The 27,380-nt window shown below is 40.1% G+C and overlaps 2 protein-coding genes across 3 annotated transcripts; both read left to right on the top strand.

Moving 5' to 3' along the window:
* Nucleotides 1–304: 304 nt before the first annotated feature.
* On the top strand, nucleotides 305–13,363 carry st3gal5 (ST3 beta-galactoside alpha-2,3-sialyltransferase 5). The gene is made up of 8 exons (XM_026358601.1): nucleotides 305–521; nucleotides 1,671–1,784; nucleotides 5,034–5,154; nucleotides 6,801–7,010; nucleotides 7,909–8,042; nucleotides 8,239–8,425; nucleotides 9,201–9,359; nucleotides 11,194–13,363. The coding sequence occupies exons 1-8, from the start codon at nucleotides 514–516 to the stop codon at nucleotides 11,449–11,451; spliced, it is 1,191 nt and encodes a 396-aa protein (XP_026214386.1). The 5' UTR covers nucleotides 305–513; the 3' UTR covers nucleotides 11,452–13,363.
* Nucleotides 13,364–13,463: 100 nt separating this feature from the next.
* Nucleotides 13,464–26,242, top strand: LOC113161081 (long-chain-fatty-acid--CoA ligase 1-like). Of its 2 annotated transcripts, none has more exons than XM_026358593.1 (21): nucleotides 13,464–13,499; nucleotides 18,243–18,510; nucleotides 18,880–18,994; nucleotides 19,454–19,518; nucleotides 20,239–20,340; nucleotides 20,840–20,939; nucleotides 21,033–21,208; nucleotides 21,565–21,597; nucleotides 21,806–21,857; nucleotides 21,969–22,042; nucleotides 22,754–22,831; nucleotides 22,970–23,104; nucleotides 23,216–23,350; nucleotides 23,656–23,751; nucleotides 23,934–24,006; nucleotides 24,141–24,229; nucleotides 24,330–24,446; nucleotides 24,629–24,772; nucleotides 24,859–24,963; nucleotides 25,136–25,207; nucleotides 25,333–26,242. In XM_026358593.1, the coding sequence occupies exons 2-21, from the start codon at nucleotides 18,316–18,318 to the stop codon at nucleotides 25,471–25,473; spliced, it is 2,097 nt and encodes a 698-aa protein (XP_026214378.1). In that variant the 5' UTR covers nucleotides 13,464–13,499; nucleotides 18,243–18,315; the 3' UTR covers nucleotides 25,474–26,242. The 2 variants fall into 2 exon arrangements, with proteins under 2 accessions (XP_026214378.1, XP_026214379.1); XM_026358594.1 differs by lacking the exon at nucleotides 13,464–13,499 and adding an exon at nucleotides 16,375–16,396.
* Nucleotides 26,243–27,380: the final 1,138 nt, after the last annotated feature.

Genomic DNA, 27,380 nt, shown 5'->3' with positions numbered 1-27,380 from the left:
AGTGTTTAACAACCTCCTTTTTAAATGGGTTAACGTGAATTTGCTGTGACCAACGCCATGAGTGGCGCAAGAAAAAGAAATGGCAAGTAAGTGTTCTAAATGTTGTAGTCCAGATGACAGAAATAAAAATAATTTATAATCAGGGTGACGGAACATGAGTCCTCATACGTGTGTGTGTGTGTGTGTGTGTCTGTGTGTGTGTGTGTGTGTCTGTGTCTGTGTGTGTGTGTGTGTGTGTCTGTGTGTGTGTCTGTGTCTGTGTGTGTGTGTGTGTCTGTGTGTGTGTGTGTGCGCGCGCTTGAAGGCCTTTATGACGTGGGGCGGAAATGGGTGTGTGAGGGCCGCTGATTGGCTGTCCCTGTGTCCGTCTCCCAGTGCCCGCTCTGTGTGTCTGTCCGTGGGGAGGCTGGGAAACAGCGCTGGGATGAGCAGCTGCGGAGTGACCGACTGATCCTTCTCCTGGGGGGGGGTTTACCTCTCGAAACGCTTCGTCATGGTACAGCAGCACTTCCAATGGAGAGGCAAGTAAATTAAACAATAAATAATGAGAAGAAGCTGTAGCTGAAATGACAAAAAATTGTGGGGGGGACGACGTGTGCTAACGGTTGTGGTCGCACACAGGCTAACGGTGACCACTCGATAGCTATTAGCAAAGTGACACGACCATGTAAGCTAGTTAACATGAAATATGTGTGACCGACCCGACTTTAATGTTCTCCTAAAATCGGCAAAATGCCGCAATGGTAAAAATAAATAAATAAATAAAATAAAAAAATCAAAATTTGAGCAACAACGAATTGTTCCAGCTACAAAAATTAGTGTGTCGACTAGCTAAAGTTAGGCTGAGTTTAGTGCGTCTCTGCTGTGAAATTAGCCAAACGGTTGTGTAGCAGCCTGCGTTGTGACCAAGTTAACAGTTAACTAACCTGCCGCTGTGTGTAGTGAAACATGTACCGATAAACAACCCGAATACCTGGTGAGCTGGAGATGTCAGCTGACCGTAGTCACGTTTGAAGGAGGCCTGTAACAAATTAAAACTAACCGCAGCTTGTTGACATGAAATGCCAGATTTCGGCTTCAGTATGCGGTGGGCAAAAAGAAAACGAGGTCTGATAAACGTCAGTTTCTGTTGCAAACGTGTATGCAGCTATATTTGCTGTAAACTGTGAATTATCTCATAATCACCCCCCCCCCCCCCAACCTAAAATACGGAGTCTCCCTTCAGTAAGAATTCAATGATGCAACATCCCACACACTGCTACTCATACTTTTTACATGTTAAATACATTTTAGTTTTATTACATGTTTGCTTTTCTCTTCTCTAATACAAGTTTTACTTGTAACAGGAATGAGGCACCATCTATTTAATAAAAATGAATTTCTTTTTTTACCCATGACAATAAAAGGATGTGCAGGTATTAGCTGCAATGCAAATCAATTATATGCTGTACAATACGTTCCCCAGTAAAACCAGTTAAGAGTTTTAAAAGAAAAAAGAATTAGCTGTAACCTACATACCAGTATTACCGGTACTGAGCTTTACAATTTCACAAAATACAGATGAGAGCTAATTCTTCAGCAACATAACATTTTGTGGCTAGTTATGAGTTATCTGATGATCTAAAGAGTGTATCTATTCTACTACTATATTACTATTCCTGTGTATCCAGGACAAGACCTCTGAGAGCCAGGGGGATTCAGGCTTCAGCAGAGAAACCACAAGATCTCCCGAGATCTCATGTGAATGAGAACATGAGGCATCCTCTACGATGGCCGCCACACAGGTGACGTTCGTACAACACAGCTAAAAGGCATTTGCTGTTTTCTGATGCAGACAGTTGTGATAGTAGATAAACATGTCTACTCGGGATTTAAGAGTAAACATGGCCAGAAAACGACAGGATGTACAGATGAATAAATAATGTGCGTCAAACAGTTGAACAAGCGGCTTGATCATTTGAAGTATCGCCTGGTTTCACTAGCTTAGTGGCCTGTACTAGAACAATTAACATTCTTTTGTTACAGGATCTTTATGCTGCTTGACTTTACTCAGTGGAGAAACAGGAAAAAAAGTCTTTAGTTTTACTAGCCTAGCCCAAACGAAGAAGTCGTTGTAAGTCTTTAACAGTTAGCTGGTTGTTAGACATATTAGTCGGTCCGTTGTCTATGTCAAGGTGTCTTATTGAGGGAACTGTTTACTGCTGCACCCAGTATGCTATTTGTGGAAACAGGAAAGTCAGAAAGTGTCAAAACAAAAAACTGACACTGATGAATAGCCATTGTGGAAGAGTGACGTAAATAGCAATTTCCAGCATGAATTCATTTGTGATAGATGGATAGATAGTTTATTAATCCCAGAAAGGTAATTCTGGTTTTGCAGTAGCCATTAAAGAGCTGGAGAGGTCTCTGTCTAAAGCTGCTCTGCTGTTTGACCATCAGGCTGTGAAGAGGATGTTCAACAGCTTGTTGGACATCCTCTTGGAGCAACAACCTGCTCCAAGGGTTCCAGTCAAGTCCCCAGCACAGAGCCAGCCGTCTGCGCAGTATGTTTAGTTTGTTGTTGTCCCTGGATCTGATGCTGCTGACCCAGCAGACAGCAGCAAAGAAAATGGCACTTTATACAATAGGCAAACTGTAGTGAGTCTAAAGATGTTTCATCCAGAGGCTTCAAATGGTTCAGTACTAGACTCTCTAGAACTTTCATGATGTGTGAGGTGAGGGTGACTGGTCATTTAGAATAGTTGGAGACAAAAATTTTTCAGAAGTGGCACGAAACACTATCTCTGCTAGAACTTCGGCACACGCTCCTGTCTGAGGCTGAGGTTATAGGTGCTGTAGGATCCCACAGAGCTGATCAGCAACGTCTGAGTAGTCTTATCCACATAAGACAATTTCCTATAACAACACAATATCCAGTATCCAGAACTCTAACCTCAGGGTATAATTTGTCAAGATTAAAAGTTGTAAAGTTGTAAATAATAAGTGGCATCTGTTGACAAATGACAAACTGGTGAAGTTAGATTATGCTGTTTGATTAGGCCAGGAGTGTGAAACATGAAATGTTTATTCTGTTCTAGACCAGAAGGCACATTTTCTACTTTTGAGTGAAGCTGGATCAGTATGAAGGACTGAGTGGAAAACCAGTTTGAAAAGACTCAAATACAAAAGCTAGTTAAGTGAGAGATTTGAGTCATAGAGTCCTATATTTGTGCACACAGAAGTTGTGGTTTCAATATGTGCTCTTCTATATGTGCTCTTCTATATGTGCTCTTCTAAATCACTAGTCATGGGTTGTGTGAAACATTTCCTTTATGACTAATGAGAGAGTGTAGTTAGTGGAACAATAGTCCTGTACGCACCAGGCATGGGCTGCAATGACATTCTGACAGAAAGGTTCATATTAAATTTCACATTTTCATGTAGTACTGGATTTACTGGTACTGAACAGATATATAAACAATATAGCCAATACTAGACTTGTTAACTCTTGTAATTGGTTGCAAATGTTCATTACAAGACCATGCTACTTAACATTTTGTTAAGAGTTATGAGAAGTGCTCCTTTAGTAGTAAAATCATATTTTAATTATTATTAATTATGTCTTGTATAGCAGATACTCCTCTCAAACACATCTTGTGAATGAGATGACCTCCCTTCAACGCTGTGGCAGTCTATTTTGTCTCAGGATAGATTGTGGGTTTACCTCCTTTGACCATCATGCATAGCTGACTGACTGGTCTCTTCAAAAGGAGGGGGAAGGGTCATGATATACTGTACGCTGCACACAACCTGAGGGAGACAGCACTTTCTGTCTTTGATGAACTGATATGCAGGAATGGCATGATGGAAAATGTTAGCAGTTCTAAGATGGTGGCTTTTGTCAAACCTTTGTATACCATGAAACTGGAAAACAGCCCATTCCTAATATCCACACTTGACATACACAGAGTTTGTTGCTGCATCCTTATCATTGTGTCACTGATCAGCTGGTGCAGTGCTTAGAACCATCTGCAACAGAATCATATTCAGATGTGGGTGACCAGCTGCTTTGTGAGCCATCATCACTAACGCATGCTTGCTGGTTAAACAGGGTGCAGCGTAGTGCAGATACTAACCACACGATATCATTTAGCAAGTTTATCTTTATCTCCGTTTCTGTTTTAGTGTAGGCTGCGAGTTGCATTGAAACACCCTGCATTGATTCAAAACCCTCATGAAATTTAAGTTGCATAGCTTTCATGCATACTTCTCATTAGCTGATGGAGGATTTCAAAACAAACCCTCCCACACAATTTCAAAACAAAAAAGCATTTCTCATCAGAAATTTCCACTCAGATTGCATCTAACCTTCTGAAACTCAAGAGCAGCATTTGCGATACGTGAAAGTCTTTATTCCTGTTCGATTTAATGTCTGATAAATTAAAACAGGTCTCGAATGGTCACTTAGTCTGATATAACCCTGTACAGTCTCACATTTATTCTTACCTGCATCTGCAAAGCAACAAGCATCTCTGAAACGGCTGTGGTTTGTGGTGCTGTTAGGGTAGGCTCTCAGGTCTAGTTTGCAAGGCTTTGCACGCATCCTTAAAATAGGTACCGGTAGTCAGTTGAACGGTATCATATATGTGCATGTAAACATTTTCCTCATACATGGAGTTGATTATTTACATTTGGACTGCTTTTTGTGCATCTCTCCATAGGGGATGGACATGAAATGCTTTGGCCTTCAGAGTCCATCACTTATACATACAAAACTGTCACTATTTTAGAGTTATGTAGTAGAACTCTCCACACCCAGTCTCACTGCAATTTGATCTGATAATCTATGCCATGGTAATGTTATCACTGACTTGTCACCATGCCTTCTCAACTCAACTCAACTCATGCTAGTGCATTGTTTAGTTTGTTTGTTTTTTCTTAAGTCATTTCATACTCCATATTTCATACTAGTTCATACTCTAAAAGATGTTCTGTCCTGTCCTGTCGTGTTTGTGTGTGTGTGTGTGTGTGTATGTGTGTGTGTTTTTTTCCAGGCGTGTGTTGACAGTGGTCCTGTTTCTAAGTTTCCTGGCTTTACCGATATTCTGGATTCTACTAATTCCAAAAACTCCATGCAAACCTCTGGAGTGGAAGGTCAACCCCACACATAAAAGGGTGAGCATGAGGTACTGCAGAGCTTAATATTGACTGAATACTGAAAGCAGCCAGTACAAGTCATGAAATATGTATAATGGAGTGAAAAAGTTTACAAAACAGAATAGAGCAGAGAAAATGTTAAGCTGGGGTTCTTGATGTGGCACTGTGTATAATGTTGCATCATTGGTTGCATAGCAGTGATTTCTCACTATGAAACCAATGAGCTGTCTTACTTGCATGGGCAGTGCTCTGTTTTCTCAGAAAAAATAAGGGAAGAGGAGCTGCTTTACCAGCAGTGCAGGAGTCTCTGCATAATTTGTGCCTCATGCTGAAACAGTGCAGCTTTTCAAGTTTGGTGCTTGAAGTCAGTTGATACAGATAAAAATCAGCACAACCAACACATTTCTAATGTTCCCATAGGATTGTGTTCAGCAGCAGCCGTCTCCAAAAAAAAGTAGTTGGTTTTATTCATACCTGCTGTGGCATATGAGGGCTTTGTGTTCACTTCAGTGCAACGTGCATTTGCATCTTGTTCAGCACAAGTGCGTTGTGGACTGATTGCTTGATGGCTCATGGGGAGACAAACCTCTAAAAACGGAGTGACAGTCTGCTCCTCTGCTTGTCACAGCTGTCTAGTGACTTTAGGACAGCCGTTTAAAAACGTCTTTGATAAAAATCAGTCACACCGCAAATTTTTGACACAAAATGCATCTGATCACTCACAGTCTGGAGACCTGAAATGACTTGGTGTTCACTTAAATGAAGTCATACTCCTAAATTAAATGTTTCTTCAAATGAATAGCATGGCAGTGGGAACAGAATGATTGGTGGTTTTGTATGATAAAGAAACTAAGGTCAGCATGACTGTGCTCACAACACTTCCCCAACCTCTAATCATTCCAGAACAATTAACTACGCAACCCATGTAAATTATGTCTTTTAGTTTATCATCACTTCACCACAGAAATATCTCACTGACTATTAGATGACCATGATCATCTGACTTTCTATTGCCACCGTCAGTGCTCTATCTCAATTTCTACCTATTGCTACAGTTTGTACAGACAGTCACTGTAGAGTTTGGTGCAAAATATCTTGATCCCTTTTTCCATGAAATTTGGTACAGAAATTCACAATTCCTTTAGGATCAACTCTAATAACTTTGTTGAGCCCTTAATATTTACTTTAGAGGCCACATCAGGTCAACAGTTTAATTTATTAGTACATGAATCGCAATCCCATCAGCCCTAACTATACTGAGTGTTTGGTACTAATGTTAGAGTTCACTATAACACTCCAAACTAAGATGACAACCATGTTACACAATAAGTAGAAATATTAACAGTTAACTTGAAAATCACTTGTCACTTGTTTTGACTGTGAGAGAAATGGCATGGGATTTTAGTTGACTTTCAGCATATTATGTGCAAAAACATTTTGTGTATGATAATATTTTCCATGTCCAGTAAAACTCTTATTCTTACATATTTCTATGCATCTCAGGGAACATAGAAGTATATGAAAGGTTCTACAATGCGTATTGTTATGTATCATAACTAGAAGGCTGACTGCAGTCAAACTGTTTCTCACTGTCATTTAGACTGTAAATATGATACTGCCATGGAGCTTATATTTTGTTTTCATAATATCTGTTTTACTTGCAGCATGTCCATGAGCATGTGCACAGAGTTCTGGAGGGTCAGTGTCATTCCGGCAGCACGAGGCAGAGATTGTTATCCCAACTCCCTGCTTCCAGTCTCAAGACCAAGCCTTTCCTGTGGAGTGATGAGCCACTTCCTGATGACCTTTTCCTGTATCCACCACCATTTGGCTTCAGAGGTCTTCAGGGCAAAGTGGAGGACCTGATAAAGCTGGTGAATGCAACTTCTTTCTTTTTGTCACCATATTCATTTAATGGATCCTTGCAGAATCCCAACATGTATAGCAAAACACACCAAAGGAGTCTAAACTAACTTGAAACTGTCTCTGCCTTCAGGGCTGTAACCAGTTTGCTGCAGGTGGAGCCAAATCAGTTTCTAGGCACAAGATAATTAAAGCAAACAGAATGCACCTGTTCACGTTCTGAGGGCTTGAAATGAATACTTGCGTAAATGAGACGCATCAACACCGTTAACAAACAAAAGGTGATTGGGCGTGACCAGTTTCTAGAGCGAACTCGCGGGACATTTTTCAAAAGGAGACGAGATTTGTTTACAGTACTAACAGTAGAGTGTTCATTTGTTAATTAAGCAGAAATCAAAATAGTACCTGGTCATCGCCAAGGAATAGTAACACAAATGATGAGAGATGTACAATTATGACTTTGACCTGCCTTATTTTAGGCTGGGTGAGGTGGTTGTGTGGCAAGATTAGAAAGAAGCTGCAAACAATTGCAACTTGCAACTGTAGTTCAGGAGGTATAAGGAACAACAGTATTCATGCCTAGTAAAAACAGAAATCATAAATCTACATGGATTTCCTCTGGGGAATCTATAAATAATACTTTAACGAGGGTGGGGTGGAGTGAGGTAAAAGCTATAAGGAACATTTCAGTGAAAGCTCAAGGATATGGGGAGTGATAATCAGATAAGGTAAGGGGAGATCCAAGCTCTTAATTAATTTCTGTTTTTGAGCTCTATTAAGGTTCATCTTTCTGTGACTAGAAAAGGAGGAACTTAATAGTAGTGTTTTTTGCTGTCTCTACAAACTGCATATTTACAGTTCTTTTTTGAGTTGAATGTCATGACCCTGTCTGTGTATTTTGTTTAAAAGCTCCCGCACTCTGTCACGCCACAGCCGGAGAAGACATCAGCTAAATGTCAGCGATGCGTGGTCGTGGGAAATGGAGGAATTCTCAAAGGGCTCGAGCTGGGCTCACTGATAGACCGTTTTGACATCATTATTAGGTTAGAAGCAGAAATCTGATCTATTTTAGACGTACTCATCCTTGGCATTGGAAAACATACTTGGCAAAAAAAATTATGTGTAAAAGTACTAGTACAACTAGAATTTTGGTTTCACTGTAACAGTCTAGAGCCACAAGTCAGTTACTACATTAAAATCAGTTGATCTGTGAATGTGTGTGTGTCCCTGCGCATTCAGGTTGAACAGCGGTCCTCTGGGAGAGTTTAGTATTGATGTAGGAAGTAAAACCAACATCAGGATGAGTTACCCAGAGGGCACACCGCTGCACTGGGTTGACACAGTCCCACAAACTGTGTTTGCAGGTGTGGTGTATAAAGGCGTGGACATCAGCTGGATGTCTGCTATGATCCGCAATCTCACTGTGGTGAGTATTGAAGTATGAGTGTGTTTGTACATGTCTGTTTTGTATCGATTGAATAAAACCAGTCTTTAATGATGATCAAATAGGAGAGAACAAAAACAATTAAGAATAAATTTGATGATAAATAAAACATAACAATCCAGATTAATTTATCGGTCTAAAATCAGGATTAGTAAGAATTAAAACCTAATCCTATCCAATCTGTATTTGGAAAAACTTGAAATAATTGAAATAATACAAAGTTGAGATAAACTATTGGGCACACTTAAAGATTAATGGAAAGAATAAACATTCATTTGCCAATAAGTGCATTTCTTTATATTTAAATGAACATGAACAGCAGAAATAAAATCACTTGAATCATATAAAAGTAGCGTGAAATAGGAAGAGTCTGTAAACATAATATGCAAAACTGGCAAATGGAGACAGAACTGGCTTCACATTAAGTTGCTTTCAAATGTATGTGACCAGACCAGACACGCCACTTCAGTCAACACAGATTCTTTTACATGATTCAGGAACTTCCCCTGTTGATGTGAAACTTTTTATGTGATCATATTACTAGTGCTCAGAATGAGTTGTCATGCTGAACAGCCTCATGCCTCTTGATTGCTGTCACTCTACACTTCATTATGGCTCTGTTGTAATCTTGATGCAGTCAAAAGCACAGTTTCATGCTCACAAATCAAAATGTGTTCTGTGGTGTTTAGAAACCAGTTTGTGAACAAATCTTCGCTGTGAGATCCCAGCTGTTACATACCTGTACTTTCCCTTGCAGCCCCTGTGGGACTGGCTGTTCTTCTGGCAGAAAGTTCCTGATCAAATCCCCCTTGAGCCCCAGAGGTTCAGACTTGTAAACCCGCATGTGATCAGAGAGGCTGCATTAGACCTACTGAAATACTCTGCACCCAGATCACGCCTGTGGGGCTGGGACCAGGTAATAGACACATCTGCCACAATGTCTGTTTCTGATGTTTCTTAAGCAACCACTAGGCGGCGGTGGAGAAGAAAAACTCCCTAGGACTCCTATGAAGAAACCTCTACTAGAACCAGGCTCAAGTTAGGCTATGTTAGTTTAGGTACATTAGGTTATTTAAAAGATATTACAAGTTGTGGACCAAAATAAATAGTAAATTGGCCTAAAATAATAACACAAACAAAATTTGATTTGAGAGCAACCATAAAAAACTCCTGGTGCTAGTGGAAAAAGTATGTGATGACCTTTCCATAATTTAAGGAAATTAGTTTGGAGGTGTGGACTAGAGCAACGTTGACTGACCAAACCCACTTGATGAGTTTGCGCTGCAAAAGAGGAATATGCTTATGTGAGCTATGCTTTGCCAAAAGAACCTTACTGTCAAGAATTGTTGATTTACCAGAGACTTTGGGCCAGAAGACTGCCAAAGATTTTTAGGCATCATTGGAACTGGTTAACATCTGTGTTCATGAGTCTACAGTAGGTAAAACATTGAACTAGAAGGGTGTCTATGGAAGGACACCGTGAAGGAAGCTGGTGCTTACTAAAGAGAACATTACTGAATGCCTCAAGTTTGCAAAGGAGCACATTAACACTCTATTCTAACACTAAATTCCCAAAGGTATCAAAAAATTCTTCAGGATAATGTAAGAATCCCTGTACGTCAGCTGAAACTCTGTAAAGGTTGGGTGATGCTACAGGAAAATCAGCAAACACTGGAACAAGTCCTCAACAGAATGGTTTCAGAAAAACAAACTCCACCTTATGCAGTGGCCAAGTCAGAGCCCAGACCTCAACCCAATAGAGATGCTATGAAACAACTAAGAGAGTCACACAAATGAGACGTCCAAATATTATGACAGGGCTAAAGCAGTTCTGCAGGCAGAATGAACAAAAATTCCTCCTGAACGAGGTCAGTTTTACAGATACAGGACCCTGCCTGGCGCATGGTTGGGGTTATTGCTGCCAACGAGGGGTCAGACAGTTATTAATTCCAAGGGTTCACGTACATTTTCCACTACATCTATGAGGTTTTCATGGTTGTTCTTAATAAAGACATGAAAGATCTGAATCCTTTTATTATTTTAGACACATTATATTTGTTAATACTCTTGACTTATAGGAAGATCAGACCACATTTTATAACAAATTAATGCAGAGAACCTTGAAATTGAAGTTCACATACTTTTTCTTGCCACTGCGTTTGTCCAAATTATAATAGAAAAAGCATAGTGTGACAGTCTGGTAAAAGACTTGAGCAAAGAGTGGTTTGGTGTATCCTCACTTAACTCTCCCAAAACATTGTTCCCCGCTCCTTGATCCTCAGAATGAAATAAGAGGCTTTGGGACATCCTTCGAAATGGAGGCGCGGAAAAACTTTGGGGCGAGCAAGGATTGAGGAACGGTCAATTAAGGGAATTGGGATGCGCCCTCTGTCTATCTCTCTTTGCTGTGCACGAGTACACGCACTCTTGGCATGCATGTCTTTTCCCCTATTTAGAGAGCCACAACTGAAAACAACCACACAAGATGTTCTGAGGACTACTAGAGGACATTAGGAGGATTTTGCTGGATATAATGAAATGTGTAATGAATTAGAATTGTGAATTACACTTGTAACAATTTAAAGTGCAAATGCTGTTCACTCAGTAAATTCTGGAATTTAATAACATTTCAGACAAGATTATTGTTGAAACATTTTTAAATATTGACAAAATAACAGCTAGTGAAACAAGTATAGCAACTCAGATTTTTGCTTAATGGTGAAGAATTTTTGGATCTTTGTTTTCGGCAGAATGTCCCTACCTTGGGTGTGTGTGCACTGAATTTAGCCAGCCTGCTGTGTGATGAGGTTAGCCTGGCAGGCTTTGGCTACAATCTCTCCCAGCAGAGGACCCCACTGCACTACTATGAAGAGCTGCCCATGAGTGCCATGTGGCAACAGAAGATGCACAATGTGGATAGAGAGACTGAACTCCTAAAAGTCCTCGTCAGAAACGGAGCCATCACTGATCTGACAGGGGGTATTCACTGCTCCTTCTGCCACAGCTGACCCACGGACATGCACGGGCAATAGAAGACCCTGGCGAACAATGAAGTATATATGGGCATGTATGGCAAAGTGCTTCATGAAGAACAACAAAAACAAAAAGAAGAAGGTAACTGTGAAAATGAGTATCCACCAGGCTTTGTGTCTTTATTACACTTTTAAGATTTTTAATCCAACCTATAAAATGCAGAGAGTTCGCATTAACATAAGTGACCAGTATCTCATCAGATGCTAATTGTATTACAGCAGTACTCTACACCCACAATTATGAACCCAAACAGTATTTTTGTGTTGGTAGTATTAATAAATGGATAACTCGCATACCTGTGCTCCAATTAGTAAAACAGTATTATCTTATTATGATTACACTGAGTTCCAACAGTAGCATCATTTGGCTTTGACTGAGCCAAATTATCTCTTCTGCTGTACCACTTCCAAATTGATTGACAGAGCCTTTGATCATCGATATGAGACAGTTACAGGTTTTAATGCAAAGAGATGGTACAGTATATATTTATTAAACGTACACTGGATCTTTATTTAAAGTTGAAGAACATTTTTAAAGAAGTCAAATAGGTAAAGGATATGAAACAATATTTGTATGCTGATATTTTAAAAATGTCCTTTAACTGGCAAATGTTGTGACATCTTATTTATAAAAACATTCAGTTGTCATTGTTAATTGCAATTTCAGTGACTTTTATTCTGTATTCTGATTTAGGGCCATGGTTCATGCTCAAGTTTTTTTAAAGCTTATTTTTTCAGTCTTATAAAAAGCTGAAAATGAACGGTGTTATTTATGAACTATGTTTTCTGCTGTAACGAGTGAATAACTGTTCAGCTGCTCACACCTGCATTGTTACATTTAAAATGATAACGTGTTTGTGCTTCTGAAGCTGAAGCTTCATGTTACATCCATCTCAGTTATCACTGCATATTGTTCTTCCAGTGGCCATAACTAGTGAGAGAATCCATAATTGTTTTTGTTTTGTTTTGTTTTTATATTTTATAGCCATTGCAGTTGACATCAGAATAAAACAAAGCAGATTTACATTCAGCAAATTACTACACAGGGAGTAATTGAGTGGTATATTGGAATGTGAATAATTATCCAATAGCTTTTTTCAAATGTAAGTATTAATGTATTATGTCATAATTTGTTAACCATTAAATTTAAATCAGCCATCTATATATAAATCCACAATTCACATCAGTGCACAGCTCCAGTTGTAGCTGCTTTCATTCAGCATTTAGGTTTAGAAAATGTGAATTACTTAACAAATGGTTCACATTTTTACTGTGACATGCACTTTGCAAAGCAGTTTAGTCAGTAAATGTCTTTTCTTTCTTTAAGTGTAAGGAGGGTGCACATGAGCCCAAACACTTGTAGTTAAATATTACCAATTGCATTACCAGGTACTCATTACACTGACTAGACTATGTTGATAAAACTGCAAACCAGAAGACAAGTGTGGCCCAGATCTGCTGATTATACTAAAATGCAGACATGTTGATAATAAAATGTATGATGGCTGGCAAAGGTGGCAGAAGTAAAACAGTTTGAAAAGACAGTACATGCTCTTCATCTTACTACACAAAGGACCACGTTTTCCACAAAGAAAGCACAGTATTTTAAACCCCACTGAGCCGGAGTTGATTGTTCAGATGTGTTCCTTGTTTCATAAATGTTTCTGCAGAAATCTAAAATGTTTTGTGCTTTTTTAAGAGATAACTTTATGTCTGAGAATCTGATTTGAAAGCTCACTAAAGCCAATTCTGTCTCTTTAACAGGCACATGGTTTTTATGTCATGTCTCATTCCCTGCGGCAATACGTTGAATTGTAGATGTAAAAATGTACTTAGAATTGATACCACTTTTTTTAACAAAATAAAGCTTAAATGCACTTCACACGTGTTACTGTTGCCATTGTCTAATCCCATCGAAGTTATGTAAATCGTGGGTTTTATTTTGAAACGTTTTTACCGGATGTGTGTTTTACACAGCAAACTTGGGGCGCGTGGTAGAAGCCGGGGACAGCAGCTGCGAACAGGTGGGACACACTAAAGTTGGTTGTTTGTTGGTAATATTGCACTTAATGATAGCTGGTGGTGTAGTTTTCAGTCGCCACGATAAACACGTGTGTGTAAGCGGTGTAAAATATATGCTTGAGTGGTGTTTCGAGAAGTTAAGCAGCACTCCATTCAATGAGCTGCAAAGTTAACATTACTTCATCTTGTTGGTGCCGAACGGCTCGTAAGCCGGACAGAAAACCCTCTTCTGTCTAGAAATGATCTGTCTTCATTGTGGAGTTAACATTTAATATATGAAATGATTGGTTTGTGTATGTTGTGACTCTTATACCGAGTTTCCTTCCGTCACTGTAGGTTAACATGGTCGAGTCTTCACGGTAAACTAGTTGTAGTTTACTTTAGATGTGCATGTTGGTCTCTGGCTGTTATCTCAGTGTGTTTAAAAAGTAAATACTATAAATCTTCTACAGAAACAGACGCTGCGAAGCGCAGACGTCCGCTCGCTGAGTAGTGAAGTGCTTTGGATGTGGAGCCTTTGCACAGTGCAGGTTTTGGGGTGAAAGGTGATTGTCTCTGATTGGCTGACATCTATGAACCCACCCCACGCTGATTGGTTCTTCACCGTGGTCCCGCCTCCATGGTGTAGCGCTGGAGGTATAAACAGACGTGGACAAAACTGATGGTAATAAAAGTAATAAAAGAAAGAATACCAAATATTCAGGCTTTGATTCAGAGCTTTGATTCAACTTGATATTTTAAGTAATACATTAAATCAAAATGGCCTGCACTGATTTGTTTGCGCACTTTGTCTGTCTTTAGATAACTGGATTATAGTGGTATTTCAACGTGTGTCCTGGAAGAGAGAGAAAACTGAGAAGAGCAGTTGCACATGGGCCAAAAGACGCAAAGGAGAGAGTTCAGAAAGAAAGTTGTAGACAAATAGGAATGGAAAAGGCTTTAAGGCCATTTCCAAGCAGCTCAATGTCTCTTCTATTCAATTCACATGTATTTATAATTTAGGGTTAGGATTGTAGCCTCCCAGGATGTGACCAGGAGATGCAAATCGATCCCTGATTGAACAGAGGTTAGCATGAGTAGTAGGCAAAGAGTCAAGGGCAAGATCCAAAGAGATAGGAGCTAAAGTCTGAGGTCAAGGTACATCAGTGCCTAAATGCACCACTCCACTGCTGAAAGCAAAATATTACAATCAGAATGAAATGTACTAAAATGCATGATGCCAGCCTACAGTGTTTCTCTGAGAATGTCCTTTTGGACAGATGAGACAAGACTGGAGCTTTTTACCAAGTCACATCAGCTCTGTGAAAATGTAATAAAAAAAAAAAAAAGAAAGAACACTACCTACTGTACAGCACAGAGCAGACTCAGCTGTATGGTTTGCTGCTACGCCTGGTGTCTGGACGCCTTGAATCCATGTGTGAAAATACACATGAATATCAAGGAATTATGGAGCAAAACATTCAGCCCAGTGCCCAGTTACATTTTTAGCCTTTATTTCATATGTTGGCAGTAGAGGGCAGAAATGAAACATGTGAGAGGTAGAGAGAGAGAACTGGGGTCTGCTGAATCAAAACTAAAAAGCAGTCTGATTTGTGTTTTTAATGTTGTTCTGTAGTTATTTCAGAGAAAATAGCAGATTCTTTGGTTTTTGTGTCAGGGCACCAGCAACTTTGGTCACGTCTACATACCCATGATACATATACACGTAGAAACGCTGCAAGTGGCTTATCTAATGGTCTGTATGTAAAATCTTAAAGTGTAAAGTCACAGTAGCTGTAGTTGTCACATGAAGTGATGCACTGGAAGTACAACATTTCTTTTTTCATACAAATTACTTCAAACACTTAAGTACAATTCTTGAGTGAACGTGAAAGTTCAAAGTTCCTCGGTGGTATACCTTTGTTGAGATAAAGCAGTGCCAAGGGCAACTGAATCTTTTTTTTTTCTTTGTCTCTCACTCACTCAGCTGATTGTGTTAAAGTAATCTGTCAGTGACTGATTAAGCTGAGATATGCATTTCACAGCACAGGAAACAGGCGTATGTCTTGGTCACACATGTAAATCCGTGTTTGACAGGAAGCGTGTGGTGGTTACTATCTGGCCTCAACAAAATGTCAGTGCAGTGTGACTAAATGTGTGGATGCATTCAGACCCAAAACAAAACAATAGAAATGCTACAGCTTTTTTATTTTTTTTGACATTTTCTAGAGCTATTCATAAACTCTCGTAAACACACCAACGTAAGAGAAACAACTCCGCTTACTGTCCTGTTTTGCCTTTGATCAGCTTTTATCTCCCTCTGTCTAATCATCTCAGCTGACCGCACAGGGTCGTAGGTCACCAGGGAAAAGGTGAGGGGGCTAAGCAACAGTTTGAAGCGTTTGACTTTTACGAGGCACTTTATAAGGAAAGTTGCATCTCCATTCTGTGTGTGCTGTACGGTTGTTTTATGCTTTTACAAATGCTATACATCTGATTTTATTTTGTTAGCAATAAAAATTAAATCCACTATCACAATAATATGCCCCCCCACCCCCACCCCCCCATCTGTTGCTATCTTATTGATCTTAAATATGGATGAGTTCACTGATTATTTACATCAAGTCTTTGAGTCAGACAGACGTGCTGTCTTGTCCTTACAGTCTGTGCCTTTGTCACAGTTAGCCTATCAGAACCCTTCCTGCAGCCCGCCTGACCTTTGATAGGTAGATTAGTGGAGGTTACACATCACCTTGTGTGAGGCTTTCGTGCCATTGTTATATCAGTGCATCCTCCCTGTGAGAGCAGACTGTAGCGGTTGCTGTAGCTGCAGTAAACACAGCACTCCCAGGGTTAATGCCAGGGGATGCTCAGCTGAAAAAGGAAGGTCACTGTCTCACCTAGCTGCTCTCTGTTGCAGGTAAGTGGGAAAGACATTGCATTATGTGCCGGTAGAAGTCACTCTGCACCATGCTTAATGAAAGGCGAAACAGAGCTTTCACCCTGTGACCAGTTTGTTAAAAGCTTCAAATACCACATGTTTGTTGTACAGGTTTTTCAAGCTTTGTGGTTGGTGTGGTACTTCCCAGTAACATTTGAAGCATATATGTGGTAAACCTGCAGTTTTCGTTTGAGTTATATCACAGTGACAGCGACAGAGGGTATTTGTGGTTGTTAAAATCAGTGGCGTGAATGTGTTCCTGTGAACGCCCCAAAAGTGAAACGGTTTTTTAAATATTTTCAGCCGCAGTCTGATTTGTGAATGCGGTGAAAGGCGTTCCTGTTTAATAATGATATACAGTAGATTTCAAAATGACAGTACTGAATCGCTTCAGTCATTGTGAGGGTCTGCTTGTGCTGCTGTAACACAACCTTTACGATCACATGTCACTTGTGGCCACAGTTGCTGATGTTCTGCAAAGCTTCACTTTAATGATGATATTAATTTAGCAAATAAATATTCCAAGTGAAAAAAGAAGAAAAGATGCAAAGATGAAAATGTAGCCATTAGATAAATAAGACGGAACAACCGTCCTGGTAGTTCACTTAGAGGTGGGCCTGTTCTCACCTAAAGACCTCACACTCTGTGTTTAATCTGTTTATTTTTATACTGTTCTTCTAATCTGTCAGCTCATGTGTGTGTGTGTGTATGCAGGTTTGTGGCTGCTACAGCAATGAGAACTGTATTCCACACCCACTAAACACAAACACACCATGGGAATCTTACACCTGACACCTGCTGAACTTGCTGAGACAGAATCTGTTAAATATGTGATATATGATCTAATTATACTGCAGGGCGAGCCACAGCTGAATGAGCTCACCTGTTATTATTCAGCAGTAATAGCAGCAGTGAGCTAAATGTGCTCTGGAGGAATCCACCGGGAACACGCTGCCGTGGCTCCCTGCACCTGCCAAAACCATTAAGTGCACTTAACGGCAAATCACACTGGGAATGAAGTGTAACACTGGTAACAGTGTCCAAGTTAAACTGAATGTAATGTACTCATGTGACTGAGGCGTTCAGATATCTGGTGCTTTCCTTTAGCCATGCACAGCTTCAAAAATCATTATTTCACTTAACCGTTGTGCGTTTCTTTTTCTCGTCCTTGCTTTTGTCACTGTTTGTCAAACTGTGTTGAAGCAGCTATTGGGCTTCTGCTTATTTAGCCTGAGGGAGATGCCAGTGTAAACGAAGTCTAATTAAACCATACCCAACCCGTCCTGATGACGAAGATAAGCTTTAAGAGTTCTGGATCTGTGTAAATATGAGGATCGGGAGAAGTTCAGAACTCTGTGAAAGACTGTGTGGGGCTAAAGAGGAGAGGGACCATTTGACTGGCTGTAAGCGTACAGTTCAAAAGTATCTGTGATGGTATGGGGGTGTATTAGTGCACACAACTTGGGTAACTTGCACATCAACAGCGTGGCTGTTTAACTGGCCTCTTTTCACTTTCAATATTTGTACAGAGATAACGTCATACAATAAATGGGCTTGTAAGACTTTGATTGTATTATAGGGAGTCACAAAAACGCTGTTCACAAATATAACGCACAGGCTACATACAGGGGGTAGCAGTGTGCTCGAATCTTCATCCTCACTTTTACTAGCATTGTCCTGTTTTCATTCATACACAGCGTATAAGTCAAGCCTCAGTGCTGAGATCAGCTCTTTTCTGCATGTGACTAGAGGTTATAATTGTGTTAACATACATATAACTAGGGAATGTGAAAGTGAATGACCTGTCTTCTCTTTCTCATTTCAGGTTCCCTCCTGGTCAGCACCGTTCAACACACTCCTTCCTAGAACACTCTCAACTTGGACTCAGCGCTGTCATTATGCTGAACCAGGATTTTATTCAGAGGCTGAGGTTGCTAGATTTGGATGATGTTAGTCAGTATATCAGGAATGTCTCAACCCCTGTGTTGGTCAGCGTGGGCGCATTGGCTGCTGCAACAACCTACTTCGTGGCCACACGGCCTAAGGCCCTCCCTCCAGTCTGTGACCTCCGCATGCAGTCGATTGAGATTCCGGTGAGTTTTGTGTTCTTTTCATGCAGCTGCTGGTATTCCTATAGTAAAGGAGGGATGTCTGACATGCTGCAGACTTACAACAGACACATATGAAACACCAGGCAAAGTTTACAAAGCAGACCAAACTCCTGTGAGCAAGAATGATAGGACACTAATTTACACTGTGATGTTTCTAAGCAAACTCAGGGCAAAAAAAGCTATTTACATTTAATGTGACACAACGTTATTACAAACATTATAACATCAGAATAATTTTACACACTCCCATTTAGATACAAATCTTTGTCGAGACTGAATCCCATGTTGGAAACCCATTATGATCAGTAATTTATGATCAGAAATTGATAACACGTGTGTTTGTTCCATTAGGGCGGGGATTTTGCACGCCGATCAGTTCTGCAGAACGGAGACAGTTACTTAACATATTTCTACGACGATGCCAGAACAATGTATGAGTTCTTCCTCAGAGGGATGAGAGTCTCGAGTGAGTCGATGAGTGTTTGTCTTTCTCTTTTTGTTTGTTCATCTCAGTTGAGTTATTCAAAGTATAGATTTTCCTCATATACAGGGTTTGATAGCCTGCCATAACAGACTCAAACCCCTACTGTTTAGTAAGATATTGATGGTATGTTTACCTAACATGGAGGCTGATTATTTTTGCTAACTGTATTTTAGCATACATTTCTGTATCCTGTTACCATGGATACCATTGAATCAGCATCCTTCACTTATTTAAACTGCATCTTGCCACTACTGTAACTGTAAGTGTTTACCCATGTCAGGGATTTATACAGGGTAGCAGGGCACAGTAAGTGTGTGTGATCATGGGTATATCTTGAAATACTGTTTGCTTGAAATTTGATCTCTTTTTTTTTCTGTGTTTTTTTTTTTTATTGTGTTACTCTGGCTTACCCCCCTGTGCCACTTCTCATTCATCCGACAGATAATGGTTCTTTTCTGGGCTCCAGGAAACCAAAACAGCCGTATGAATGGATATCCTACAGAGAGGTGAGGTCATCAGCAGCAGCTCACCTTATGACACATTATAGTCTCCAGCTGTAGAGCAGACACTATAACAATCTGTTGACACACAGCTGTGGTATTGGTAAAGCCAGCAGAATAGTGGGTACACTTACTTGAGTTTTCTTTTTAAAAAAAGAAAAAAGTGGCTTGTTGAATGTACTGTACTTCCCCCTGAACTGTAAATAATTAAAGGGGCGTTTCACCAGTTTTCTATTCTAAGCTTAGTTCAGTCAAGTTTGGAACTCGTTCACTCGTTGTCACCTTGGCTACAGATCTCAAATAGAAAGTGAGCGTTATAAACCAGGGCTGTAAAACCTAAATGACCTGGGTATCAACAGTTTGCATGGTATCTTAACAGGTTTGCTAATTGTATGTCATTGATAGTAAAACATTAATTCAGCTTTTTTAATTTTTGGTAAAATATCAATGAAACATTTCAACATCTTGCATGTTGCAACATTGTGCTGAGGTATTCTTGACTTATTAAATCACATACCGGCTGTAAAAGTAACGTATAATCAGTACTAAAGTGCTGAAAGTAAAAAATAATAAAACCAGTCTTATCTTTGTTTTATGACACAATCAGAATAATGAGGTGGGACAAAGCTCAGTCCAGGTAGTTTGTAGGTGCAGCATTGTTTTTAAGGTGTGTGTGTTTGTGTTTGTGTTTGTGTTTGTGTTTGTGTTTGTGTTTGTGTGTTCTAGGTATTGGAGAGATCAGAGAATCTTGGTTCAGCATTTCTCCACAAAGGACACTCTAAGACCACTGACCCACACATCGGCATCTTCTCTCAGAACAGACCTGAGGTACAGAGACCCACACTTTAAACAGCGCAGAAGTGCATTTAACCATTGAACCAGTATTTGAATCTTATTGTTTTTGACTAAACCCAAAATCCATTTCCAGAAAATGCGATAAAAGTTCAAATCTGCCATTCGTCAGTTCCCCCGAACCTTTATTGATCTGACAAAAGTACAAAGAAAAGATTTGAGAATTATCTGTCAGTTCAGAAAGAAGATTTCTCAACACACTTAGACCATTTGCAGTACGTAAGACTGTGAAGATTCAGCGACTTCAGGGAAGAGTGAGAGTGACCTTCGAGCTCTCAGATAGCATTGCACGGGAATCCCTCATGCTTTTTTGTTCTTTATTGCATTTTAGCAAACAATTCTGGAAATGGGATTTGTATTTAGTCTGGAACAGTGATAAATGAAAGCACTGCTATCACGACCGATGGCCTAAATATAAGGTGCTTTTGTATATGATTCTGAACAGTTTTGTCGTTTTGTGTGTGTGTGGTTCTAGTGGACCATCACTGAGCTGGCATGTTACACCTATTCTCTGGTGTCAGTCCCTTTGTATGACACGCTCGGAACGGACGCCATCGCCTACATTATAGACAAAGGTAAACCATAAAAATTCATTCACCTATCCTGTGTGTTGGAGTTTGTGTGGGTGTATTACTGGTGGTGACCTGCTTTGCTTATTGTTTCTGCAGCTTCCATCTCGACTATAGTGTGTGATGTGGTCGATAAAGTCAACTTGGTCCTGGAATGTGTTACGGACAAGAAACACTCAGTGAAAACCATCGTTCTAATGGAGACCCCCAGCGCCGATCTGGTCAACAGGGGGCAACAGGCAGGAATCCACATCCTCAGCTTGCAGGAGATGGAGGTCAACAGGCAGCTTTTGTCTATGCTTTTATTATAATGCTTATTTAATCAGTTCTCAGACTTTCTTTTTTTGGGTGCTTTCTTAAGTTTCATTTTATTCTAACATGCTAACATGCATACTACATTTTGATAAATCTTTCTAGTTTGAAATATTTGTCGTTGTAGTTTGCTCAACAATGTTTGCTTTATTCATCAGTCTTTGGTGGTTTTGTTCTTATGTGTAGTATTAAAACATTCTTTTCTGTTATTTTTTACTTAAATTGTCTATATTGCTGGGTTTTTTTCTTTGTCACCCATCTATGCCATCCTTATTGACTTTTTATTAATGTAAAAGGCTAATTAAATCTGTTTGTACAGGCTATGGGGAAGGACAACCATCACCAACCAGTGGTAAGTAAACACTGGCCTCTTTTAGTTATCTCACTTGGTCAATATACTCAGTTTCTATGTATGTTTGTATTCTGCTTGTTCAAAGACTGTTTGATAATGTTCATATTATGTTCAGTACTGACAGATTTTGATGCACACGTGTATAAAATGTCAGTCATAGTAAGTGTTAAGTGTCAGTGTTTGACTTTTGATGTTCCCGTCCCCCCAGCCTCCACGACCTGAAGACATGGCAGTCATCTGTTTCACCAGTGGAACAACAGGTGAGATCCACCCCCACACAAAAGTGCATCCAAAATAAATGTTCATCAGTGTGTGAAATACACTTTAGATATCTGCTACATTGTTTTTAAATACTGTATGTGCACTTTCAGGAGATCCAAAGGGAGCAATGTTGACCCATAAAAATATTGTGTCCAACTGCTCAGCCTTCATCAAAATGACCATTGTGAGTTACAGCAAAGAAGTTTCCTTCACTACCTCTTCCTTTCTTTCTTTTCTTCACCTCCTACTTTCTTTTCCATCTTTTTATATGTAGTTTGATCAGGACACGGAGGACGAGGGAGAAACTACATAGCTTTGGAAATACACGTGTAGAAAACATTTTTGCAGACTGACATCTGAGCACACATCTCCAGAAGCTCAGCTAGCCATGAATCCCCTGTTGTAACTATTGGATTTTCCTGTTAGATTTAATTTCATTGCCATTAGCAACTCAGAGTGGACATAAACATAGAGAAAGTGCAGTCTGCAGTGAAAGTAGGATATGTAGGAAAGGATAAAAATAAATATAATAAATAAAAATAAAGGATAAAATGAGAAAGGGAGGTTAGAAAGACAACAGGTAAAAGGGAGAGGGGTCTTATTACTTGTTTAATAACCTGTGTCTAGTCTGTTGTATTGACATTTCAAATCACATTTTAAGAGGAACAGTGAGGGGCATCAATAAATGTTTTCCTCTTGTCTCCAGTCTTGCACTCAGACAACCTCAGAGGATGTCATGCTGTCCTTTCTGCCTCTGGCCCACATGTTTGAGAGGGTGGTGGAGGTACAGACATTATCGCTGACTGCTGTCCCTCCTCGTCTCCGTCTGTGTTTCCATATGTTTGTGTGCCTCTGTGTGTTGGGCTTCCTGTCTGTCTACGTGTATGTGTTTTAGCAAAGCTGCCCGCTGATGCCCAGTGATATCCATATTTCCTTCCTCCCCCTGGCTCATATGTTTGAGAGAGTAGTACAGGTACGTACTTTCCTCCCGTAGTCATCCTTTGTTAAACGCTGACTGATATATTACCGTTCTGTTGTGTGTCACCTGCCTTTTAATTTCGCAAACTTAACCCTTCCCTTCTGCATCATCTTTCTGAAACATTGCTGACAGGGAGTGATTATGGTGCATGGAGCCAGGATCGGCTATTTCCAGGGAGACATTCGCCTGCTGTCAGACGACCTGAGCACACTGAGACCTACTGTATTCCCTGTGGTGCCTCGGCTCCTAAACAGAATTTATGATAAGGTAGGTGGGCAAGCTGGTGGCAGCCTTATAAACGGCAAACTAAGCTCATATTCTGATCTTAGTCATAAGTGATGGTGATGATCCTTTTAATCAAGGTGTGTGTTTCTGTAGATCTTCGGGCAGGCCAACACCCCTTTAAAGCGCTGGTTCCTGGGATTTGCCTACAGGAGGAAGGAGGCAGAGATAAAGAAAGGCATTGTGAGGAGAGACAGTATCTGGGATCGATTCATCTTCAGGAAGGTCCAGGTACAGGCACAGCCAGCGCAGTCAAAACTCCTCTTACTGTGTGTCTCTGTATAGTTTAGTGTTGCATGGCCAGACGAGCTTACCTGTGCTGCACCTCCACACTAGAAAAATATAATAAATATTCAGGATCTAATATAAACAGCATTCTCATCATCAAGCAGCCTTATTCACAGTGATTCAGAAGGCTGAAGTAGTAAGGCTGGAGAATGTAGGTGGTGTTTTAGGGTTCATGCCATCAGGCTGACTGAGTTTGAACATTAATTAGCGTAAATAAAGTGAATGATGTGTTGTGCTTCCTCCTGCAGAGCAGCCTTGGTGGTCGTGTGCGTCTCATGATAACGGGAGCTGCTCCCATCTCTCCTGCTGTTCTTACCTTCCTCAGAGCTGCCATTGGCTGCCAGGTAACACACACACACACCACGTTTAACCCTTAATTCCCACATTATTATGTCTCTCATGTGTTGCCTGTAATTCTGAATTGTATATAACATGTGGAAATGCTACTGTCTTTATCTGTAGCCTTGATATTTTTTTCATCTATCCTCCTGCTGTAATAATAATAATCCTGTTTTCTTTGTCTCAGTTCTATGAAGGCTATGGTCAGACAGAGTGTACTGCTGGATGCACACTGACCATGTCTGGGGACTGGACTGCAGGTAATAAATAATAAAACTGCTTCATTTAGCTAATTTTAATCAACTAATACTTCTGTTTCTGGTTTGTAGCCTTGTACACGTGATACCTGACAGATTAAACTCAATAAAACTCAAACTTCACCTCATGTTACCAGGTCACGTCGGAGCTCCTCTGCCCTGTAACTCAGTGAAACTGGTGGATGTTTCTGAGATGAACTACCTGGCTGTGAACGGAGAGGGAGAGGTGAAACACAAACACCCGCAGACCTTATCTCTTATATATGTTTTATGATAATGTATTTTTTTATTCATTCATATGTGTGTGTTTGCTGTTTTGTTATTAGGTGTGTGTGAAGGGTGCTAACGTGTTCCAGGGCTATCTGAAGGACCCGGAGAAGACAGCAGAAGCTATTGATGCAGACGGATGGGTTCATACTGGAGACATTGGAAAATGGCTCCCGGTACAGTCTTGTTCCTGGAGTTCAACAGCACACATCTTTTATATCAGCCCGACTTCATTCAGCTTAACCTCACACATTTATTTAAGTCTGAAGTTAATTACACATTGCTAGATCTATGACAGCCTGCTGATGTTTTATCTTACTGTTGAGAAAATGAATCGTGTTTCTGTTTGGGTACACAGAATGGCACGCTGAAGATAGTGGATAGGAAGAAGCACATCTTTAAGCTGGCACAGGGCGAGTACATTGCTCCTGAAAAGATTGAGGGAGTGTACTTGAGGAGCGATGCACTGGCACAGGTATTTGTGCACGGAGACAGTCTGCAGGTAGGTGGAGCAAATTCTTGATTCCTTCAGCAGGTTGCATTTTGTAATACATAAGTTGACCTTGTTTGTACTGTGTTAATGTCCAGGCATGTCTGGTAGCAATTGTGGTTCCTGATCCTGACTTTCTTTGTGACTGGACCAAGAGGACTCTGAGACTCCAGGGCAGCTACCAGGAACTATGTGGCAGAGCGGTAATACTTTACACAGTTTAGCTGCAGTAGAAAGTGAACACACACTGCTTGCACCCACACAAAGATATTTTTCTGTTGGAAAGAATAAAGTTAATGACTTGATTTAAACAAGTCATTGTAGTTAAAAGAGCTCTTCTGAAGTATTTCTCTTTTCTTTCTTCCCCCTGTACAGGATGTCAAGGCAGCCATCTTGGAAGACATGCTACGGCTCGGCAAGGAAGGGGGCCTCAAGTCCTTTGAGCAGGTATGACACTTTCTCGTATCTTCGTCTCTAAATCAATAAGTAGCTCTGCTCTTAATTGTTTTCAGACATAAGATGTTTTTCCTGTAAGTGAAAGCTAATTATTTTTTCTTTAATGCAACTTTCAGGTAAAGGCCATCCACATCAACACAGAGCTGTTCTCAGTCGAAAACGGCCTGCTCACTCCAACAATGAAGGCCAAGAGGAACGAAATACGACAACACTTCAGGCCCCAGATAGACGAGCTGTACGCTGGCATCACAATGTAGAAGAAGAGCAGGAGAGCAAAGTGATAGAAGACACACAAGAGGTCTATCAAGAAAAAGAACGATCTCAGGCTCACACTGGGAAGCAAATGAACAAATTACATCAAATGAGATCAAACCGATCAGGGCCAGGAACAGTAAGCCATGTACAATTGCTTTTAATGCATTCAGAGCATTTGGAACAAGATCACTAACCTAGTAATGGACAATAAATATGTCCATTGATGAAATCGTTTTACCTAAGCTGCGTACAAAGTGTGTAGTAATGCGTTAATTCAGTTATTTAGTGATCTTAAGGAATTATTTCTGCTCTGTAGCGTTAAGTTTCTCAGGAATTCACACACACTACCTCCCACACCCACTTTTTTTAACTGAAATGATCAAGAGGGGACACTCAGACCAGTGATGAGATTTTGTTAGATGACATGTGTTTTTTGTTTTTTTTTAAATACTTGAATTGTCCAAGAGAAGATAAAATCCACAGTGAATAACAAGTGGATAACAGGATTGTTTCTGTTGGGACCTTTTTTTCTGAATGAGTCCAAGCTTATTCTAGGACCACTGGGACCATCAGAGGGCGCCATATTCAAGACAACCCCATACAAATCTAGCTGTTCATGGGAGATTTGGGTACTAATGACCAATCAGGACATAGCTGTGTCAGTGTTTTAAGTTATTTATGATGTTGACAGAAAGGGAAAGCATAGTAACATGCTCTTGAATGTTTATGGTTTTAATTTCATGGAAGTACTTTTAACTGTGGTCTTGCAATATGTTGTCATCTCAGATTTATTTTGTAAACATTTTCAATAAATCATCAAAACAATAGTGTGATGGCTTTGATTACAGCACACATTCACTGTGGCATTGTTTCAGTAAGCTTCTGCAGTGTCTCCACATTTATTCCCTTCCAGTTTCATTCATTTTTTTGCCTCGATCTTGTTTTGATGATAGGAGAGTCGGACCACTGCACAAGGTCTTCTCCAGTGCATCTTAAAGATTCTCAATGTGATTAAAGTCTGGACCTTGTGGTGGCCAATCCATGTGTTAAAATGATGTTTCTTTCTCCCTCAACCACTCACAATTTAAGCCTAATGAATCCTGACATTGTCATCTTGGAATATGCTCGTGTGTGTCAGAGAGAAAAAATGCATTGATATAATACCGTGGTCATTCAGTATATTCAGTTGACCTCATTCTTTGGACACATAACGTTGCTGAACCTAGACCTGACCAACTGCAGCAACCCCAGATCATAGCACTGCCGCCACAGGCTTGTATGTTAGGCACTAGGCATGATGGGTGCATCGCTTCACCCTCCTCTCTTCTTAACCTGATGCTCTCATGACTTTGGAACAGGGTAAATCTGGACTCATCAGATCACATGACCTTCTAACATTGGACAGTTCCTAACTCAGTTTTAGTAGTTTCATCAATCTCCTTAGATGTATTTAGTTTGCTTAATGCCAAAAACATGGCATGCATCAATTCATTTGGCAATTAATTTTAGTGCAGATTTATTGAACCCTTTATATATTTTATTCACAGGTCCAAAGACATTTGATCCCTGTTTTAATCAGTATATATTTATATTTTTAAAATGTGCATAAACAGATACACAAAAAACAAACATGTTTTCACTAATATTATTTTTGCAAACCGCATGATCACACAGGGGAGTGCAGTTGATAGGAACCCTTTCGCTTTCCGTAGGACAGAAATGTGAGCGCATTTGATTGGGGAAGATATGTTTTTGTTTGTTTTATGAAGTTAAGTTTATTGAATAAACTTTGACCATACTGTATCACTGTAATATTAGATCCAAGTGATGGTTGTTTGATATTTATAAACTCTCAATATGATACGTTAGTTTGTCGTTTGTTAAATTTGCTTCACCTTCCACCCCTGCA

Source organism: Anabas testudineus, chromosome 10, assembly GCF_900324465.2.
Source record: "Anabas testudineus chromosome 10, fAnaTes1.2, whole genome shotgun sequence".
Taxonomy (NCBI): Eukaryota; Metazoa; Chordata; class Actinopteri; order Anabantiformes; family Anabantidae; genus Anabas; species Anabas testudineus.
Note: the sequence above shows the minus strand (reverse complement) of the source record. Positions and strands in the feature narration are given on the sequence as shown.

Coding starts and splice junctions, on each gene's coding strand:
- st3gal5 (XM_026358601.1), top strand. Junction 1,785..5,033: donor CTACGATGGCCGCCACACAG/GTGACGTTCGTA, acceptor GTTTTTTTCCAG/GCGTGTGTTGACAGTGGTCC. Junction 7,011..7,908: donor TGGAGGACCTGATAAAGCTG/GTGAATGCAACT, acceptor TTTGTTTAAAAG/CTCCCGCACTCTGTCACGCC.
- LOC113161081 (XM_026358593.1), top strand. CDS start 18,316: ATGCTGAACCAGGATTTTATTCAGAGGCTGAGGTTGCTAGATTTGGAT. Junction 22,043..22,753: donor CCTTCATCAAAATGACCATT/GTGAGTTACAGC, acceptor TATGTGTTTTAG/CAAAGCTGCCCGCTGATGCC. Junction 23,351..23,655: donor TCATCTTCAGGAAGGTCCAG/GTACAGGCACAG, acceptor TTCCTCCTGCAG/AGCAGCCTTGGTGGTCGTGT.